The sequence below is a fragment of the Strongylocentrotus purpuratus genome, unplaced genomic scaffold (assembly GCF_000002235.5).
Source record: "Strongylocentrotus purpuratus isolate Spur 01 unplaced genomic scaffold, Spur_5.0 spur5_contig_837, whole genome shotgun sequence".
NCBI classification, from domain to species: domain Eukaryota; kingdom Metazoa; phylum Echinodermata; class Echinoidea; order Camarodonta; family Strongylocentrotidae; genus Strongylocentrotus; species Strongylocentrotus purpuratus.
In genome coordinates this window covers 657,607-677,026 of record NW_022145543.1, presented here as the reverse complement: position 1 = coordinate 677,026, position 19,420 = coordinate 657,607, and the positions used below count along the sequence as shown (strand labels likewise).

General features: G+C 37.7%; 1 protein-coding gene and 1 long non-coding RNA gene across 2 annotated transcripts; both read right to left on the bottom strand.

Annotated features, from left to right (window-relative positions):
• Positions 1 to 10,829: 10,829 nt before the first annotated feature.
• On the bottom strand, positions 10,830 to 11,564 carry LOC115924246. Its single transcript, XR_004064230.1, has 3 exons — positions 11,534 to 11,564; positions 11,256 to 11,402; positions 10,830 to 10,957 (listed from the first exon to the last, which is right to left on the bottom strand). It is a non-coding gene; the product is annotated as an uncharacterized LOC115924246 (long non-coding RNA).
• A 518-nt stretch (positions 11,565 to 12,082) lies between these two features.
• Positions 12,083 to 16,794, bottom strand: LOC115924155. Its single transcript, XM_030985999.1, has 9 exons — positions 16,465 to 16,794; positions 14,982 to 15,272; positions 14,507 to 14,539; positions 13,796 to 13,975; positions 13,203 to 13,349; positions 12,926 to 13,072; positions 12,646 to 12,792; positions 12,368 to 12,514; positions 12,083 to 12,237 (listed from the first exon to the last, which is right to left on the bottom strand). The coding sequence occupies exons 2-9, from the start codon at positions 15,256 to 15,258 to the stop codon at positions 12,083 to 12,085; spliced, it is 1,233 nt and encodes a 410-aa protein (XP_030841859.1). The 5' UTR covers positions 15,259 to 15,272; positions 16,465 to 16,794.
• Between the last annotated feature and the right edge of the window lie 2,626 nt (positions 16,795 to 19,420).

The following is a 19,420-nucleotide window of genomic DNA, read 5'->3' as shown; positions in this document are numbered from 1 at the left end:
AAAATATTATTCATCACACTTTCTCCCCACAAAATTTAGCAACATAAAAGTTGATACACCTTTGTCTAGAATTAATATAGATCCTTTAGTGATTATTATGCATATACTTGTACATTGACTACCTGTCACTCACTTTACACAAGACAAATGGAACTACGTCTCGATTATCCATCTTCCTTAATTTAGGGTGGTGACACATTGCTATGATGGTAACTTTACCATGGCAACATCCCTCAACAGCCAATCAAACCAAAGTTTCCATTGAAGTTAATTACCATCAATGCTTAGTTATTCAACTGGGCCAAGACCATAGCTTGTACTGAAATATCACAAAGTGATAACAAAAAAGCCTATAATAATGTTAGTTGATTTTACGGACCTTTGGAGAGCAAAGGAAGAAAAGAGAAATGAAAAGTAATGGAAAAGGAAAGAAAAAAAAAAGAATGGAAGGAAAGGGATGAAAATGAATGAAAGAGAAAAGAAAGTAAATAAAGAAATGTCAGAAACGAATTGAATAGGAGAGAAAAAGAGAAAGAGGGGAACTAAACTGAAAAGTAAATGAAGGGGAAAATAAAGTAAGGAAAGGACATAAAAGAAGCCAAGAAAGAAAAAGAAAAGAGAGGAAGAGGAAAGAAAATGGAATGGAAATAGAAAAAGGCATATAAAAAAAAGAAAGATAAAAGATAAAGGAAAGAATTAGAACGATATCGAAAAAGGAAGAAAAAAAAAAACTCGAGAAAAGGCATAGCGATATAGGATGGACGAAGAACAATTAAAGAGGGAGATAAAGGGGGGAAAAAAGAGAAATAAAGAAAAAATAACGAGCAACAAGGCAGCCAAAATAAAACTACATGTGTTACAGAAAACTTCAGTTTCATATCTATGTTTACAGGAGATCGAACGTCTTTTAGAAATCTAAATGGCTGAGTTTCTCCCCTCCAGTAGACCTTCGTCTCATAAGCCAACCATACTTAAGCTTAAAGGTTATGGTCATGCGATTGCATTGTTAAAGAAACGTTGTGGAATCGATAAGAAAAGGTTGATCATCTAGCATCTAGCATCTGCAAGGTTCTGGAATCATCAAAATGATAAGAAATTTGGCCCATTCTTCGTAAAGTTACAAGCACTATACACAGAAAGATGTATATGGGACTACCCTATATCTCTCACAGACCATGAGAGAAACAAATTTACCAAATATATGAATTAGTAGGTGGTTTCCCGGCAAATTTGTTATCATCATGTATGAGTCAAAACATATTCTTTCACATGATTGGTAATGAGAGCTTCTATTTCATTTTTTGAAATTGGGGCGTTTCCAATACTGGTCTTTACCTTTAAGCAATATCATGAAAGAAAAAGTATTTTCAAAACTGAGTTAGACACGTACAATACTTGACTGCCAGCATGGGCGGAAATCCAAAGGATTATTAGAAGAAAAAAACACACAGAAACAAACAAACAATAACATAATTATATGGGAAAACGAAAACACACTATAGGCCTATACTATTATTTCAGCTCTCAAGTGCCATCACTAATTTAAAATGGAAACTCTCCTCGCTCGCTCGGTCACTACGCTCCCATTGGCACTGATCGATTTGTAGAGTCATATGAATTATTAATCAGTAAATTTCTGAGAACAAGAAGAATGAAGAAATTCTCGATTGCTAATTATTAAAATGTCAAGTTTTAAAATGCAATTATCACTCGGTTGCTACAAGTAGAGATACTTCAATGAATTTCTGCTCGATCTGAAGAGTCATACAAATTATTAATCAGTGAATTTCTGAGAAGATGAAGAATGAAGAAATTCTCGATTGCTAATTATTAAAATGTCAAGTTGTTTTAAAATACAATTTTCACTCGGTTGCTACAAGTAGTGATAATTCAATGCCTTACAAAAATAATTTATGTTCCCCATATAGGTGTTTATCAGTTATCAGGCGCGTACGCAAGGGGGGGGGGGGTGGGGTGGGTCTAAACCCCCCCCCCCATCCCTAATTTTTGTTTATGTGTGTGTTTTGGAGGAACCCCCCCCCCCCTCAATTAAAAAAAAAAATAAAAAAAATAAAAAAATAAAGGGTGACCAAAAAAGGTGACCTTACCCCCCCCCCCCCCCCCCCGACTGAACGAAATGTCGGTCGGCCAAATTTTCGGGTGAAACCCCCCCCCCCCCCCGCTTATTCAGCGGCTGGCCGAGTCGTTGTGAAATTTTCGACGTGAGTTCAAATTTTAACCCCCCCCCCCCCCCCCCCCCCTCGAAAAAATCCTACGTACGCTCCTGTCAGTTATGTTCTTTTGGGAATTACTATTGTGCTTCATATTTGTCTGTTCTTAATTTCATTTGAAGAAGTAATGTATTTGCATAAGTCTATGTTATAAGATTAGTTCGCCCAACTTACAAATTCTAATACTATTTATTCATTTTAATAATAATAATAATACAATATTTATATAGCGCAAAATAAACATAAGTTTCTCTTTGCGCTGTACAAGCATAATTATAATCACATAAAATGAATCAACACAGAGAAATATACAAATCTTATACTACTAAAATGACTAACTTAACATAGTAAATAACATAATAAAGAGATAGCTAACATGGTCAAAAACAAAGAACGTAAGTCAGGATAGTTTAAACTAATTAATTAAGGCCAAAGAGGTGCGTTTTTAGTGAAGATTTGAATGTTGCAGCAGTGGGTGCCTGTCGTATGAATTTGGGGAGATTGTTCCAAAGGTTTGGTCCAGCAACTGCAAATGATCTGCCCCCATAGAATATAGTATTGGTTTTTGGTACACAAAGTAATGCTTGATTGCTTGAACGGAGGGTTCGGGGTGGGTGGTATTGTTTGAGCAAATCAGTCAGGTATGAAGGAGAAGAACTATGTTGTGCTTTAAATGTAATTAATAAGAGTTTGAATATGATGCGCTTATCTACAGGAAGCCAGTGTAGTTTCTTCAGAGTACTAGTTATACTTTGTTGGTATGGAGTGCGAGTGACCAGTCTCGCTGCAATGTTCTGTATCATCTGGATCCGGTAAATGTCAATTCATCTGCGGTTTTACGAACCGTCATAAACCCCTTTTAAAGGCAAAACTAAACTGTGGAGAAAATCGCTTCAAAAGTTAGAGCATTTTGCCGACGCTCGTTACTCAGATGTTTACAGAAACCTTCCGTTTTGTTTGATATCAATGTAAAGCATAACTTCTCTAGTTTTGTAATATTGCACCCATTTTTGCATGAATTCAATTTAATAATATGATAATTGTAGAAAAACATATCGCGGCATTTCAGCAACTGCTGATTTTCTCGCAATAAGCATTTAGGTCACTTCGTAAAATCATAAATTGAATGCGCGTGATTTGATGGTGTTGCAACTTAGGTTTAGGACGCTTCGTAAAGTCACGAAACGTATGCGCGCAACACAAGCGCATACTACGCGTATGGTTAAGGACGCTTCGTAAAGTCACTTAGTTTTTGGTAATTAATGCACGAATAATAATATTTACTATACTCCTAATAATAATGAGTTTAATTATAATTACCCCAAAAAAATGCTCGAGAGAGTATTTTATGAAATATTAAGCCTCTCCAGGTAATTTTTCACATGCGAATAAATGCTTATTTTAAGCAATCTTTATATGACATTTCCCGAAATACTAGACTTCATATTTTCTATTTTGTTCTTCCTACCCCTTACTTTTCGTCTATCATTAAACTATTTTATCTATATTTTCTACATATTTAATCTTAAATATTTCCATTTGGTTAAAACTTGATTTATCACTTAAAGAAATACTCGTCATATCTATCTAATTGTTAAAAAATCCAAAGAATAAATGCTGCAGCTCCAACTATCAAACTGCATGCATATGACAAATTACAAGATTTGGCAAAAGTTCATATAATTTCATAATTGTTTTGTTTTTTAAAGATATTCATTAACATATTTGAACATATATATTTATAAATGCTACACTCTCACAAGTCATCCTCGACAGCCCCCTCATGATTGTGTTCCAATGACATCATACCTTAATGGTCAATTTCTGTTCTTTCATTCTCCCCCCCCCCTCATACCCCCAAAATCTGACTCAAACAATGACACTCATTGCACTCTCATTTCATTTCATTTGATTTACTCTCAAACCTCTTCTAGCATACCTTTGCTCATTAACTTCAAAGTGAACAAAACATACATTTCAGTTTTGATAAAATGCTTAATTTATTTACAGTTCTGAATTCATAAGTTATATTATAATTTTTTTGCAGTTTCAATATATATATATATATTAATTCACTTAACAGCCTTGTACTATACAATTTATCCATGAATACTGAAAAAAAGAATGAACTTCCAGTTTAAACAAATTGCATATAGAAATGTCAGTTGTGAATATAAGAGAATAAGTGATTAAGATTGAACATTCAATAAGTCATACTAGGAGTGGCACCAGGGTATTTTGTTAGGGAGGGAAAAACAGTCACTTTGTTATACGAGAATGGAAGAAAGGAAAAAGAAAAAGAGACTAGGTTACCCCTAGCTCTGCCAGGAGGTGAGGAATATTATTTTCAAATCTCAGATACAAGGTATATCAAGGAGACCTCTGCCCTGCTTACCCCCTGTGTTGCTGTGTCCGTATCATACAACTTTCTTTCTATCTTTTTTTAAGAAAGCACTGTCAAATTTAATTTCCCTTATATTCTCAATTAACATCAAGTATCACTGATAAATGCAAGGGCCTTCATTCAATGTCATTTACAGAACATAGATTTTCTTTGATTTCAAGACATAAGCCAACACCTAATTTTGTAGATATACAATTATTGATAATAATCCAGAATAAAAAATAAAGCATTTATTTGGAAAATGAAGTACCTCATACAACTTTCAGAAAAATAATTTAAAATCTTCTTACATCCCAGTCATATAAAACATGTATACAACCAATAGTGTACCTTTCATGTATAGAATGCTGTTAGATTTTCTCTTCAGTTATTTTGTTTGTTAAACTTTATAGAAGATGGTAACAACTTAACTAAAATAAATGTACACAATTTATAATTCAATTCATCATATCGATTCTCTCCTGAAAAGACCTGCTATCTATTTTAATTGTGAATGCGTTAGAATTAGTCAAAACATCAATTACCTCCATCTCCACTATAAATGTTTAGGTACTAATTAGTGATTTGCAATAGGAATGATCAATTCATATATACAACTTCAATTTCATTTCAAGGATCGCCATCACCACAGCGACACAATCACTGTTATATTTTATTGTTATAAAGAAAAGTAATAACAAATTGGTTATCTGGCATGTTTTCACTAACCAAAGTAGATACATTGTCTTACTCAAGAACAAAAGTATGCATTCTAGTAATTAGTTTAAGGCGAAAGGTGCCGTACTCTGGATCTATTCTGTGACTGGTAATACAACCAGTCCAGAATTCAATGACCATCACTGTGACAGCACAAGTCCTGCTAAACATCGATATGCAATAGTTTTAGAAAACAGTAACAGTTGGCCTTAATCTGGCAGTTTTCCAAGACCAAAGTAGATAAATGGTCATACTCAACAACAAAAGTATGCATTCTAGGTATTAGAGTAAGGGGAAAATTGCCGTACTCTGGATCTATTCTGTGACTGGTAATACAACCAGTCCAGAATTCAATGACCATCACTGTGACAGCACAAGTCCTGCTAAACATCGACATGCAATAGTTTTAGAAAACAGTAACAGTTGGCCTTAATCTGGCAGTTTTCCAAGACCAAAGAAGATAAACGGTCATACTCAACAACAAAAGTATGCATTCTAGGTATTAGTTTAAGGGGAAAAGTGCCGTACTCTGGATCTATTCTGTGACTGGTAATACAACCAGTCCAGAATTCAATGACCATCACTGTGACAGCACAAGTCCTGCTAAACATCGATATGGAATAGTTTTAGAAAACGGTAACAGTTGGCCCTAATCTGGCAGTTTTCCTAGACCAAAGAAGTTAAACGGTCATACTCAACAACAAAAGTATGCATTCTAGGTATTAGTTGAAGGGGAAAAGTGCCGTACTCTGGATCTATTCTGTGACTGGTAATACAACCAGTCCAGAATTCAATGACCATCACTGTGACAGCACAAGTCCTGCTAAACATCGATATGCAATAGTTTTAGAAAACAGTAACAGTTGGCCTTAATCTGGCAGTTTTCCAAGACCAAAGAAGATAAACGGTCATACTCAACAACAAAAGTATGCATTCTAGGTATTAGTTTAAGGGGAAAAGTGCCGTACTCTGGATCTATTCTGTGACTGGTAATACAACCACTCTAGAATTCAATGACCATCACTGTGACAGCACAAGTCCTGCTAAACATCGATATGGAATAATTTTAGAAAACAGTAACAGTTGGCCTTAATCTTGCAGTTTTCCAAGACCAAAGTAGATAAATGGTCATACTCAACAACAAAAGTATGCATTCTAGGTATTAGAGTAAGGGGAAAAGTGCCGTACTCTGGATCTATTCTGTGACTGGTAATACAACCACTCTAGAATTCAATGACCATCACTGTGACAGCACAAGTCCTGCTAAACATCGATATGCAATAGTTTTAGAAAACAGTAACAGTTGGCCTTAATCTGGCAGTTTTCCAAGACCAAAGTAGATAAGTGGTCATACTCAACAACAAAAGTATGCATTCTAGGTATTAGTTTAAGGGGAAAAGTGCCGTACTCTGGATCTATTCTGTGACTAGTATCACAACCAGTCCAGAATTCAATGACCATCACTGTGACAGCACAAGTCCTGCTAAACATCGATATGGAATAGTTTTAGAAAACAGTAACAGTTGGCCCTAATCTGGCAGTTTTCCTAGACCAAAGAAGTTAAACGGTCTTACTCAAGAGCAAAAGTATGCATTCTAGAGATCTGATATGTGACTGTATGAAAACAAGTCCAGCAGACAACACAAAGTGTGACGTGTAATGACTGTCGAATAAACTTCCCTGCTTAGTTTAAGGGAAAAAGTGCTGTACTCTGGATCTATTCTGTGACTGGTAATACCAGTCCAAAATTCAATGACCATCACTGTGACAGCACAGGTCCTAGCTGCCAAACATTAGTATGGAATATGTTAAAACAATGACAACTGGTCATAATCTGGCAGTTTTCCAAGACAAAAGTAGATAAATTGTCTTACTCAAGAACAAAAGTATGCATCCTAGAGAGTTGATATGTGACTGTATCAAAACGATTTCAGCATACAGTCCACAGTGTGTCATTCAGCACCTTTACTATAAAAGCCTGGTTTAAGTGTTAATAATTAAATATTATAATGTCTCCACCTAACCTGTCAAATTTATGAAAATGTATTGCTCATCAATTAATATTTCTCAAAAATAAAAGAAAAGGTTTTTCGAAGCATATCTAAAGATTGATAGCGGAATGAACTTCCCTGCTTACTTTAATGAGAGGTGCTGTACTCTGTTAAGGAGAGGTGCTGTACCGGCTCTGGATGCATCTTGAAATTTCTGGAAGAAAAGACACAAGTAATCATTATCATGGCTTTTTTTCTAAAAATATAGATAAATTGTATTACTCAAGAGCAAAAGTGCCATTCTAGGAATTTGATCTGTAACTGCATGAAAACAAGTCTAGCGTACAATCTACAGTGTCACATACAATGTGTGACGTGTAATGACTGTGGAATAAACGTCCCTGCTCAATTTAGGAGGAAAAGTGCCATACTCTGGATCTATTCTGTGACTGGTAATACAACCAGTCCAGAATTCAATGACCATCACTGTGACAGCACAAGTCCTGCTAAACATGAGTTTTAGAAAACAGTAACAGTTGGCCCTAATTTGGCAGTTTTCCAAGACCAAAGTAGATAAATGGTCATACTCAACAACAAAAGTATGCATTCTAGGTAATTAGTTTAAGGGGAAAAGTGCCGTACTCTGGATCTATTCTGTGACTGGTAATACAACCAGTCCAGAATTTAATGACCATCACTGTGACAGCACAAGTCCTGCTTAATATTGATACAACTTTTTTTTTTTACTGGTTGTTAATTTACCTGACTGCTAAGAAAGCATAAATGCTTGTTAGTAAGTAAACAACCAGGGGACCGACGGCTTTAGGTCCTCTCGTTTCTACTCAATGCATCTTAAAATTCCTGGTAGAATAGCTGCAACTAGTAACCAAGATCAGAGCAAAAGTGTGCATTCTAAAGATTTGATATGTGAATGTATCAAAACGAGTTCAGCATACAGTCCACAGTGTGACATTCAGCACCTTTCCTGTAAACGTCTAGGTGTAGCTGTGTTAATAAGTAAATGTTAAAATGTCTCCAATTTATCTAAATTTACTGCTGATCAATTCATATGTTATCAACAATAAAAGATTCGTTTTTTTTAAGTATATCAAAAGACTGAAAGTGGAATATACTTCCCTGCTTATAGTTGAAAGGGAAAAGGGCCATACTCTGGATCTATTCTGTGACTGGTAATACAACCAGTCCAAAATTCAATGACCATCACTGTGACAGCAGTACAGGTCCTAATTGCAATGCATCTTATTATTCCTTTAAGAAATGACACAATGAATTGTTAACTGGCACAGTAAGATTTACACAAATGAAGCTTTCAAAAAGCCATTCATGCGGTTGCAAACCATGATAGCAATTGCAATCTAAATAGTACACTAAGAATTACTGACTGCACATATCAGTCAGGTACAGTTATGTGATACTAGTTAAATTAAATGCAGACAAGAGATGCTGGACCATTATCTGCATGGAAAAATAATTGCAATTGTTACTACAGCACAGTTTGTTGCCCGTGTTAAAAAGAAAAAACCTAATACACATGTATGTGAATAAAGTTACTTAGCTTCTTTCAGAAGTATGCCTCGATCACCTTCCTTCTGATGAAAAATGTAACTGGAGAATCTGTTTATAACAAATACAAATATAGGAAAATTAATATGTATATTCAGTGCTTCAATGAGGAAGATTTTCGTAGTATTCAACAAGTTCTGGTTGAATTATCACTGGAGTAGATCCCCTGCACAGACTGACGAGGTCACCATACTTCTCCTGAGAGAGCTTCGGTCTACTCTCATAAAGCTGACCAGGAAGCTGAAGAGACTGTGCAGGGTTTCTACGACGACCCTGGCCTATAGAGAGTGTGTTATACTGATCCTGTAAATGTGAAGTCTTGAAAAAGATTTGCATGGGACATTCCTTCTTGAGCTGAACCTGTTTGAACATAGTCCAGTCTACAGAAACACCCTCATCCGATGTCCTCGTTCTAAGAATACCCAGCTGCTGGGAGTATGATCGCCAGGACAAGATGTCTTGGGTCCTGACACACTTGACCCTGTAAGGACCTGGGTTTGATCTAGCTTCTCTGATGATGGAGGAAAGTTGGACAGGGTGCATAAGTTCATGTGATTTTGAGAGCCTTTGCTCTATATGGGAATGGATTGAATCACACTCACTTTGCCCATGGCATTTCTCAAAGTAATGAAAAGTGATTACTGCTACATTTGTACATTCCTTCATGAAAGCCATAGCCATTGCTGGCAGGACCGAATTTCTGTTTTGACCAGCACATCCATCGCTGTAGAAGTCTACTTCCTTTACGCCTTTTTTGTCAACTTCTCTGAGGTAGTCTAGAAGGTAGGAAGCAATTTCATTCGATCCTCTTTTGGTTATTGTTTCATTAGACAAGTAACAAAGTCCATCTCTTTTTTCAAAATCATATACAGTCAAATTGTAACAAGCAAGTCGTCTCTTATAGAATATTTCACTTCTATTGGACTTTGGCAAGTACATGACTTGTTGAAGGTCAAATACAGCACTGGCAAACTGGTCAGATGAAATTGCTTTCTCTTTGCTCTGTGCCTTCAAACCCCTGACCTTCTCTACCTCTGCCCTATGTGCATCGTATACCTCTTTTAGATCTTCCTTCAGCTGACCCTGAGCATTGGTGTAATTTGAACACAATCCACACATGTCTTTTTTTGGTTTGTGGATCTTGATTTTCATTGATTTCATTGCTTTTACATATGTACTTCGTGAGGCACAATTTCCATGTTCCTTCACAAATAATTGATACATTATTGCCTTTGTGAGGTCTGGAGCAACATAAGTGAATTCTGAATTTGCACGACAATAGTGAGATGGCACTCTTGGGAATTTGTGTAAGTGAGTAATGATCTTTTCCTTTTGTGTGGGATCCAGATTTTGTTTGCCCCCTCGCCTATCTTTTTCCATTGTACCTGTCTTGTTGCAGGTTTTGGCCAAGACCGTTCTTACTTGGCGAGTACTTATGCCGAGTGTAGTAAGAAAAGTCTTTTGGCACACTGGCAATCTTTGCCCAGGGTTAATAGGACTTGGCAGGAAATAGGTTAAGTTCTTACGTAATCCTTTCTTGTTAGGAGTAGTGCTGATGTGTCTAGCTATGTACTCCCTTTGCCCAGTCAGAGTACCCAATCCATAGAAATCCTCTCGTACGTTTTTCATGACTTCTTGAGTGATGATGTTACATTCAAGTCTTTTTAGCTCGCACATGTAACTATCACATTTCTTGAATGGCAGATTTTTACGTCCTGCCATTGTTTTTCTTGATTTTTCTGATAGGTAGGGCTCACCTTTGTTTCGAAGTTCCTTAACAATCTTATTTTTTGATTTTACAGATCCAGATTTTGACAAATGCACATTTTCATTGCAGTTTTTCTCATGTTCTTGTACGAGGATTTCATCATAACCATCAACTTGGAAATTCTCAAGATATGGATCTTGGGTATTTAGACCATGGCAATCACATTCTTCACTATTATCAAAATGTTCAAAACATAGTAAAGCTTGGCATCTGAAACAAGCAGCAAACACCTCACCTTCACAAAGGAGGCTTTCACAACTTGGCTGGTCTGGATCATGAATATCTGTTTGTCAAATAGAATGCAGAAATACTTTATATATTAGATAAACTGTGGTTCAAAAAGAAAAAATAGGACACACTTTACAGCCTGATGTTGGTTAAAATTAAATGCTTGAAGTTCTCAGTTTTTTTCTTTTAAGTGAGGAATGTGAGAAAAAAATGAAGTATATTGTGATATTATGAAAAACAGAAATGAACAAAATTGTGTGCATGATTTAGATGAGCACAAAGTGTGGAAAGTAATAAACAAATGTATAGCTTTATCAAACTTCTAACAACAATAGATCTATTACTTTAATTACCTTGTTCCTGCACTGTTGCAGATTTTGGGGGGAGCCTGGGACATTCTTCAAGGAGGGAGTTCTTTTCCAGGTGACTCTGGACTACTGTAAAGGGATGGTCTGGCTGGACGGCACAGCCTTCTCCGCCTTCGATCAGTGTTACCCTTCCTGATATGATGAAAAACAGAAATGAACAAAATTGTGTGCATGATTTAGATGAGCACAAAGTGTGGAAAGTAATGAACAAATGTATAGCTTTATCAAACTTCTAACAACAATAGATCTATTACTTTAATTACCTTGTTCCTGCACTGTTGCAGATTTTGGGGGAGCCTGGGACATTCTTCAAGGAGGGAGTTCTTTTCCAGGTGACTCTGGACTACTGTAAAGGGATGGTCTGGCTGGACGGCACAGCCTTCTCCGCCTTCGATCAGTGTTACCCTTCCTGATATGATGAAAAACAGAAATGAACACAATTGTGTGCATGATTTAGATGAGCACAAAGTGTGGAAAGTAATGAACAAATGTATAGCTTTATCAAACTTCTAACAACAATAGATCTATTACTTTAATTACCTTGTTCCTGCACTGTTGCAGATTTTGGGGGGAGCCTGGGACATTCTTCAAGGAGGGAGTTCTTTTCCAGGTGACTCTGGACTACTGTAAAGGGATGGTCTGGCTGGACGGCACAGCCTTCTCCGCCTTCGATCAGTGTAACCCTTCCTGATATGATGAAAAACAGAAATGAACACAATTGTGTGCATGATTTAGATGAGCACAAAGTGTGGAAAGTAATGAACAAAAACGCATATATTTATCAAACTTCTAACAACAATAAATCTATTACTTTAATTACCTTGTTCCTGCACTGTTGCAGATTTTGAGGGGAGCCTGGGACATTCTTCAAGGAGGGAGTTCTTTTCCAGGTGACTCTGGACTACTGTAAAGGGATGGTCTGGCTGGACGGCACAGCCTTCTCCGCGTTCGATCAGTGTTACCCTTCCTGATATTATGAGAAAAACAGAAATGAAAACTGTGTGCATGATTTAGATGAGCACAAAGTGTGGAAAGTAATAAACAAATGTATAGCTTTATCAAACTTCTAACAACAATAGATCTATTACTTTAATTACCTTGTTCCTGCACTGTTGCAGATTTTGGGGGGAGCCTGGGACATTCTTCAAGGAGGGAGTTCTTTTCCAGGTGACTCTGGACTACTGTAAAGGGATGGTCTGGCTGGACGGCACAGCCTTCTCCGCCTTCGATCAGTGTTACCCTTCCTGATATGATGAAAAACAGAAATGAACACAATTGTGTGCATGATTTAGATGAGCACAAAGTGTGGAAAGTAATGAACAAATGTATAGCTTTATCAAACTTCTAACAACAATAGATCTATTACTTTAATTACCTTGTTCCTGCACTGTTGCAGATTTTGGGGGGAGCCTGGGACATTCTTCAAGGAGGGAGTTCTTTTCCAGGTGACTCTGGACTACTGTAAAGGGATGGTCTGGCTGGACGGCACAGCCTTCTCCGCCTTCGATCAGTGTTACCCTTCCTGATATGATGAAAAACAGAAATGAACACAATTGTGTGCATGATTTAGATGAGCACAAAGTGTGGAAAGTAATGAACAAAAACGCATAGCTTTATCAAACTTCTAACAACAATAAATCTATTACTTTAATTACCTTGTTCCTGCACTGTTGCAGATTTTGGGGGGAGCCTGGGACATTCTTCAAGGAGGGAGTTCTTTTCCAGGTGACTCTGGACTACTGTAAAGGGATGGTCTGGCTGGACGGCACAGCCTTCTCCGCCTTCGATCAGTGTTACCCTTCCTGATATTATGAGAAAAACAGAAATGAAAACTGTGTGCATGATTTAGATGAGCACAAAGTGTGGAAAGTAATAAACAAATGTATAGCTTTATCAAACTTCTAACAACAATAAATCTATTACTTTAATTACCTTGTTCCTGCACTGTTGCAGATTTTGGGGGGAGCCTGGGACATTCTTCAAGGAGGGAGTTCTTTTCCAGGTGACTCTGGACTACTGTAAAGGGATGGTCTGGCTGGACGGCACAGCCTTCTCCGCCTTCGATCAGTGTTACCCTTCCTGATATGATGAAAAACAGAAATGAACAAAATTGTGTGCATGATTTAGATGAGCACAAAGTGTGGAAAGTAATGAACAATAATGGCAATAAAGAAAAGTGCAAATGTTGATATACATGGTACATTTTCAGATTACATGCTGCCATAAAGCTGACCGCTACATAAAACAACTTTGGCTGATTTCTAATATTATTCACAGATGGTGTTGTCAGGTGTTAGTTCTAAAGGACAGATTCCATTTGTAGAAACAGAGCTTAACCTTTTGGAGGAAGTAAATACATCACTATATACATCTCAACAATATTGACACCCCTGTAAAGTACAGGTTGAGTTCACTAGTCCTCTTTATTATGTTAAAATAAACATCCATCATAGACTGACAAGGCTTAATGTGTTTTTTAGAATGCTATCACATGTTCATCTAATAAAATGGTCTGGTTTGCTTACGATATGATGCCAATGGTACATTTTCATCATCATCCTCACTATCTTCCTCTTCAGTAATCTCTTCCACCTCAGTATCCATTAGCTCTTCTGCAAGGTGACTCTGGACTACAGTACGAGGCTGTTCTTGTTGGACTGCATAGCCTTGACCTCCTGCACTTAACTCTGTGAAGACTTCCATTTCTGAGGCCAAATAATATGTTAAAACGCAGAGATAATGAGTAACTAGTACACAGTTTTGCCCCAATTTTCAAGAGGTGTACTTTCAAACCTGGTAAATGAAATGACCACGAGGTATAGTAGTATAAATCATATATAGAAAATATTATTTCAATGTACAACTTAATACAAGGAAAACTTTATAAACTGAATTAAACCATGTTCCTTGCTGTACCTAACTCACATTTTTTATACAGGTTATATAATGCCTTAAATATCAATATTTTTAGGGCAAGGCCACTTTTCTGTAGGGCACATTCCTATATAACAGCACAAATAGGAAGAATTGGAAAGGGCACAAAAAATCTCCAAGGACAATGGGAGGGGCATTGAGGCCAATCAAAAGGGCATCCACGGCCATGACCTTGGATTAATTTAAGCCATAGCTTGAATTATCCCACAATTTAAATTGCCAGATAAGTTCAATGTTATAGTGATCTCCTTGACGAATTAAGAAAACACAAAGATATAAAAATGCATAGAATCAGTTCATACCTTCGATTTGTGGAATGGAGCAGATGCGTTTCACTGTGATATTAAAGAAAATGAAAACAAATGTGAACAAACATTCCAAATAGTCTTTATCTGGGCCATATGGCTTGAATGAAGAAGAAAAAAGGTTTATTGTATTACATATAGTAAACAAAAACAAAATTTGTATTTTTAACTTGTTGAGGGATGCAGCATATTCTGTTCGATTGCATATAAAACTTGTTAAAGAGAGCGTACAGCCCCCCCCCCCCCCCCAATAAAAATAAAGCTGAACTATTTGAAGGCAGTAAATACATCACTACTATACTGTACATCTCAACAATACTGACAACCCCGTAAAGTACAGGCTGAGTTCATTAGTCCTTTTTATTATATTAAAAATAAACATCCATCATAGACTGACAAGTCTTAATGTGGATTTTAGAATGCTATCACATGTTCATCTAAATATAAATGGTCTGTAATTTGATTTACTTACCATATGATGCCAATGGTACATTTTCATCATCATCCTCTTCATCTTCCTCACTATCATCTTCTTCGGTCATGCCTTCCCCCTCAATGTCCATCGGCTCCTCTTCACGGTTAGAGATGATCTGCTCCACCCTCCCTTTCCACCACCCCTTTCTCCATTTCATCTTTACAGTAGCTCCAATTTTCAGGGAAGCATTCTTCCTCAGCACCAGGTCGTTCAAGGCCACTGTGTTTTTGGACTTGTCGCGGTCCCACTGGACCACCACATCAATCTCATCCATGCAAGGATTTGTTCCTAGAATAAAAACCAAACAAAAAAATGTAAAGAGTTAGACAGAAAGGCGGTTTATTTTTAACCCATGGTTTAAACCCTCATTTACATAACCCTTAATTGGTTTCGAATTAGTGCCACTTAAGCGTACCTTGCCTAGCACAGGTCTAATATTAGACCTTGGACTGTGTCACGCTTATTTTGCGTTAATTTTAGACCATGGGTCATGTAAATGAAGATTTAAACTATAGATTAAATTTAAACCTCCTTTGTAAGTTTGGGCCTAAAAGTAGGAATCTTGCCTCTACTAGATGAACTTCACAATGCTTCCTATTTTCTAACACTCATGTAGATCTATCCAAAAATAATTTTGGTGAGCAAGCTTTCCTAGATATAAAAATAGATCTAGATCTAGAGGTCACTCTATATCAGATTTAATGTACATATCTAGGCCATAGCCATCACATCAACACATTTGAGGATCTAGACTAGTATAGACATGCAAATCTAACTCAATAGCTTCATGTATGGAGTTCATGTAGAGGTCTAGATATATACTAGAATATAGGCCTAGATCCTAGTAGTACTAGTCTAGACTACAAAAAACTTTATTTAGTAGACTAGATTCTAGGTCTATAATCTAGTCTAGGTCTAGAGCTACTATTAACAGGTAGGGTCTAGAGTCTATACACATCTATTACCGTTTTATTACGCTTTCTCTTGTTAAATCTTTTCACTCAGTTGTGAACTAGAGTCTAGTATGAGACAACCTTGTTACCATTGCCATTGATAATAGATCTATTAACAAAAGAAAAAGTAGGTCTTACTTTTAGATTCTAGATCTACAAAAACAAAAAACAATGACGTCCACACCATGCACCAGACAGTAACAACAAAATGAAAGATATTTGTCCGATCTTTACTTTGTTAACTTAATTTATTCAAGACAATTTAACTCTAGCATGACACTGACGTTCGAAATACAGCTATAATTACAGTCATCATATCTCTAGTAGATCTGAAATGATTCTACATAAACATGATAATATAACAACATACAACCCTACGGAAATTTATATGAATGGGACTGCATAATAAATAGCAGACGATATGTTTTAAGCAAGGACCTATTTTATCCCTATCACGGGATTTTAGCTTAGGTTGAATATATTATATAGTTGTTAAAACATACAGAACATTGAGGAGAAATGCTTACCACGGCGATCAGCTCCTGAAAATAGTGTGATTTCCCTTGTAAGTAAAGTTCGATGAGTCCGTGGTCTTGTTTACACTGGATAGGACGGATCGTAACAAAACATAGCGCGCCAACTGTGATTTTACGAACAGTCACGAAGGTTTAGGTCACTTCGTAAAATTACTCGAGGCGATAGGACGTTTTCGGTGAAATTTGAATTTGCTCTTATTCTTAAAATAAACCGAATTATGGTCTCAAATTTCGCCAGTCGATAGAGTGGAGGACAGGCTTTCAAAATGTATAAAAATCTGAATTTCGGAAATTTGACAGAAAAAAGTGGTTTATGACGGTTCGTAAAAAAAAGTCCAAACAACAAGCTGTTACAGGAGTCTAATCTGCTTGTTACAAATGCATGCACCAGAGTGAGTGCACCTTGCTTCGAGAGGAAACATCTGATTTTACTTATGCACCTGATTCCTGCCATTGCTGATTTGCAAACAGTTTTTATATGTTCTTTCAAGGTGATGTGCTGGTCAAAGACAACCCCAAATTTCTGGCACAAGGAACAGGATTAATGTGGCAGTCACCGACATATACACTAGATAGGGTAGGATCTCGACGAAACTTGGATGTGAAATGGATAACTTCAGTTTTGGAATCATTCAAAGACAATTTGTTTTTCATTGCCCAAATCTTCACATCAGTTATGCAGGCTTTCAGCTTCTCTAACGATTCTTCACGTTCACTAGGCTTGAACACGATATACATTTGCGTGTCATCCGCATAAAGCATTACATTTACACCATGAGATGTTATGATGTCTTCCATTGGCGCTGTGTACATTGTGAAGGCAAGGGGCCCGATGACGGATCCTTGTGGAACCCCATGCTTATCATGGTAGGTCTGCGAAGAGGCATTTTTTATCATAACAACATGCGTTCTGTTTTCCAGGTATGAGGAAAACCATCGAAGAGCCCTTCCCCTGATTCCAAAGTAGGATTCCATTCTTTCAAGCAGCAGATCATGGTCAATCGTATCAAATGCTGCACTAAAATCTAGCAGCACCAGTACCGCATCCTGCCGAGCATCTAGAGCCATCAGGAGGTCATTTTGGACCCTGAGAAGCGCTGTCTCAACACTAAAGTGTTCGCGATATGCCGACTGGGCGCTAGGAAGGAGATCATGATCAGCTAGGTATTCCCTGATCTGCCTGGCGACGACCCTTTCTACCAGCTTTCCAACAAAACTGAGATTCGCTATAGGCCGATAGCTCGATACATCATCATGAGGAAGACCATCTTTCTTAAGTCTAGGTTGGACAATTGCATGTTTCATGCATGCAGGCACCTCTCCTTTCTGTAAGCTGGTATTCACTATTTTGACAAGAACTGGGGCCAGACAAGATATCACCTTCTTAAGTAGAGACGTAGGTATCGGGTCCAAATCACAGTAAGAATTGGATGTTCCCTTGACGATGTTGACTAATTCATCCTCAGACACTGTGTGGAACTCAGTCAGATACGAGGAGCACCGATCTTTGACTGGAACTGACAGGTCCTCAGAGATGGATGCATCTAGCTCCTGCCGTATACGCTTGACTTTTTCATCGAAGAAACTGCAGAACGACTCTGCAAGCTGGCCAGGAGAGTCATGGCATGGCATTATTTGGCTAGAAGCATGTGGTGATGAGAGAGTCCGAACCATTCGATACAAGCCTCGTTGATCACGATGATCGATTTTCTTGAGAAAGTAGTCCTCTTTTGTCTGACGAAGAAGAAATAAATAGGACTTGCACTTCTCCTTGTAAAATGTCCTTGTGAATTTGAAGGCCAGATTTGTAAACTGCCCTTTCAGCTCTTCTCCGCTCTTGCTTGGATCTCCTGAGGGCGTCCGAGTACCATGGAGCTTGCGGTCTAAGGATGAACTCCTTCTCCTCGAGCGGTGCATGCTGATCTAACAACCTCTGCATCTCCTCGTTATATAGGTCAGCAAGGTCACCACATTCATCCAGAGAATCTGTGAATAGTTGTGACTTCTGAATGTCCTTCTGAAAATCCTGTTGATCAATGTCCTTGCATTTCCTTAGGACCACTGTACGTTTGACAGGAAGCGGTCTTGCAAACGACAAGCCACATATTGCAGACCGATGATCAGAGGGTAGAGACGAATCAGTCGATGATGTCAACACAAGATCATCACTATCTCGAGATATGACGAGATCAAGTGTGTGACCACTGGAGTGCGTGGGGCTCTTTATGTGGTTGTGAAGATTAGCAACATCCAAAAGACTGAGAAACCTCTGAGCATCAACATTATTCGGGTCATCTACGTGAACATTAAAATCACCGACTATCAACAGCCTCTGACGGTTGATGCAGAGCACCTCAACCAAAGTAGATAATTCATTGAAGAAGGTACTTAAAGTCTCTCTCTTCCTAGCAGAGGACGGTGGTCTGTAGATGACAACAAGACGAAGATCCGTCGATCCAGATGACCTTAGCATCAGGTCAATATGCTCAAAGGACTTAAAGGTGAATTCCCGATTTACACTCACTTTGAACCCTTTATGTAGCAAAACACCAACCCCACCTCCTTTTCCGCTAAGACGAGGAGAGTGGTGGAATTCAAAGTTCGGCAGAGTTGTCCTAATGTCGGCAAGGGCACGATTATCACGATCTGAGTTAGTAAGCCAAGTCTCCGTGACAGCAAAAATATGGAGCTGTTTTGATATCACAAAGTCACATATGGCAGTAGACTTTCCGCGGGCCTTCACTGAACGTGCGTTCCAAATTGCAAAATTAGTAAAGGAGTTTGAGTGTGGAACCATATTTCTTTGAATGGTTATTACTTCCCGATGTTCATTAAATGGTATCCCAAGTTCATGTTTCGAATATCGGATATCTCTATTTTTCATCTGATGTATGCGGGGGCGGATGATAACTGGAATATGTTCTGATTCAGGGGCTAAGGTAGACTG